Source organism: Notothenia coriiceps, unplaced genomic scaffold (assembly GCF_000735185.1).
Source record: "Notothenia coriiceps isolate Sejong01 unplaced genomic scaffold, NC01 NC01_scaffold00032869, whole genome shotgun sequence".
In the NCBI taxonomy this organism is placed as follows: Eukaryota; Metazoa; Chordata; class Actinopteri; order Perciformes; family Nototheniidae; genus Notothenia; species Notothenia coriiceps.
In genome coordinates, this window is record NW_011365570.1 from 1075 (window position 1) to 3877 (window position 2803).

Here is a 2803-nt window from a genome sequence, read left to right on the forward strand (position 1 = left end):
ACAACTGTGAGGAAGGGAATAGAGGCGAAGTGATAGGTTTAGCTGTTGATCAATGATTGAGAGGAGAGAGAGTAGTAAACTGGGAATATGTGAATGAATGAGTAAAGATGCTGGTTGAACTTGTGCTAAGCTTCATATGTTGTTTTTTCAGCTTGTGGCCATCAAATCAATTCATGCTGCTTTATACCTGACATGTTTCTTTTTCCTTTATACATAAAAACATCTCCTCATGTAATGTTGTGTCTCTGCTTGGTTTCCTAAGTATGGCATGACTCCCCTGATTCATGCAGCCTATAAGGGCAAGGCGGACATGTGTCGTCTGCTGCTGCTGCATGGGGCCAACGTCAACTGCAACCAGCACGAATACGGATACACTGCTCTCATGTTTGCTGGCCTGTCAGGTAAAACTGTGAAGTCAGGTTTTCAGCATACATTCGACGTTTTTTTGTATTATTAAATCTGATTTAACTAGGAAAGCAGTAGGCAACACGCGGCCCTTGAGCTACATGTGGCCCTTCATCCGCTCTGCCTTAGCTCAATGTGGCTTTCACAAAGTATTACATAGTAATAAATAAAAGCTAAAGCTCCTCTTTTTTTTGCACAGTGGACAAACTTTACTTGATGGCAGGGGAAAATGGCTCTTTTGATTGTAAAGGTTGCTTACCCCTGAACTAGACTGTCATTAACCTTTCAGGGAGGACAGATATCACCTCCATGATGCTGAATGCAGGTGCAGAGACAACCCAAGTGAACTCTGTGGGTCGCACTGCGGCTCAGATGGCAGCGTTTGTTGGTGAGACAAGCTGAGATTGGCTGTCAGGTGACTGTGGGGGGGGTTCATGTTAACCTGTGCTCTCTCCTCACAGGCCAGCACGACTGTGTCACAGTGATCAATAACTTCTTCTCGCTCGCAAAGCTGGAGTTCTACACCAGGCCACATGGGCTGGAGAGGGAGCCAAGGCTGCCCCCCACGCTGGCTGGGCCCCTGCACAGGATCATCATGACCACCAACCTCAACCCGGTCAAGGTGAGGCTTCCTCACAGGTCTACTGAGGATGGCAGCACTAATGGGGAAGTGAAGTGCAAAGTCATTAGGGTTCAAGCTCTGGGAATGCTGAACATCCATCCCACATGAAATGGCTATCCATCCAAACGATGGGAGCAGCACTACATCACTGCACCTCAAAAGACGGCCCCGCCCATTTTTCGGTGAAAACAAAGAATTGGCGCAAAACGTTAAAATGTAGTTTCATAATGTCTTTACAACAAAAATGATCCAGAACGTAGGTTTTTGGGAAACACTTTCTCACAGCTACATAATGATGCTAATGAGGCTAACGTCAATCACCACAGTTAACATTGGTGTTTAAAGTCAAGGTAATGAACCACTGACAATCAAAGGAAAATGCCAGATTAAGAGTTATCCACTGTTAGATAGAAATTAAAAATATCAATCCACTATAGCTTTAATTTTACCATAGTATATTTTTTGCCTGACTGACCATCATATTTGGGCTTCGTGTAGATACAACATTTATGGTTTTCTTAATTTTTTTAATTTGATTGGCAAAGACCTTCAAATCTATATTTACAGCCGGTCAAAAGACACCAGATATTTTTCACCCAAAAAGATGTGAGGCCATGACAAATAGGGAAAGTACCCAGATGGGTTGCTCTCATACCTTGGCTGTACCTGCCAAGAAATTAAGAAAATACATTATTATTGAGTATAAAGAGCTTTTTTTAACGCTTGTTACATTTTTCCAAAATACTTAAAGCTGCTCTGCACTCAGCTTCAATGTAACATAACATAATTCATAATTATGGTGTTCAGTTACATTTCTATCCTATTGAATAACTCACATATTATTGGTGCCCAGAGGATGAACCATATCTTTAGTGATCTGCTGACCTACTACACTTTCCCCTCCGCCTGTCCAGATAGTCTTGCTGGTGAAGGAGAACCCTGTGCTGGTGAACGTGGCAGCTCTGGAGAAGTGTCACCAGGTGATGGACTTGCTGTGTGAGCAGTGTGTGAAGCAGCAGGACATGAACGAGGTCCTGGCGATGAAGATGCACTACATCAGCTGTGTGCTCCAGAAATGCCTGGCCTTCCTGCAAAAACGAGATGACAAGCTGGACGCACTTGTCAAGAGGTGAGGCTTCTGAGTGGAATGATTCTATAGACACAGCAGCACTCCCATTATTTCCCCAACCCTTTGCATTAGGATCATTTGATAACATTGTTCTAAAATGTTGTGCACAAAGAACTGTACACTTTGAGAAAGCTTTATTTGCACAAGCAAGAGAACATGTCAAATCTGGAGGAATGTTCTCACTTGTTGGGTGTATTTCTGGTAACACAAGTGGTGTAGTTTGGACCTGCGACACGTCTAATATTATATATAATTCAATGGAGAATAGAAAAGCAATTGTTGCCCCTGCTTTGCTGCAGTGTAGCTTATTGCACTAGTTGTCAAAAAAAGTATTGTAAGTATGTATTGTTTGCGAGGGGTGTTTAAAGGTCCCATGTCATGCTTTTCCGGTTATTACCCGTTCCCTTGTGTGTTATGAAAGTTTTTATGCATGTAAACGGTCTGCAGTGTCAAAAAACCCTCAAAGTACACCCTGTAGGGAGTAAAACTCTAACACAGAAAAGACCTCCCCAAAACGCCTCGTTGGAGATTTCTCATTTACTTCCTGGGTACTGTGACGTGTGAATACCCAGTAGCCACGCCCTCTGCCAGCCTTTCACGAAACAAAGCTTCCCAAACCTTTCAGCATTCATGCCGGGTATGCACAC

The 2803-nt window shown here is 43.3% G+C and overlaps 1 protein-coding gene across 1 annotated transcript; it reads left to right on the forward strand.

Moving 5' to 3' along the window:
• Window positions 1-250: 250 nt before the first annotated feature.
• LOC104961214 (ankyrin repeat and MYND domain-containing protein 2-like) lies at window positions 251-2156 on the forward strand (the record flags this gene model as incomplete). Its single annotated transcript, XM_010789459.1, has 4 exons — window positions 251-401; window positions 695-793; window positions 867-1027; window positions 1942-2156. Coding segments are annotated over 4 exons (626 nt in total), but the record flags the coding sequence as incomplete, so codon positions are not given.
• Window positions 2157-2803: the final 647 nt, after the last annotated feature.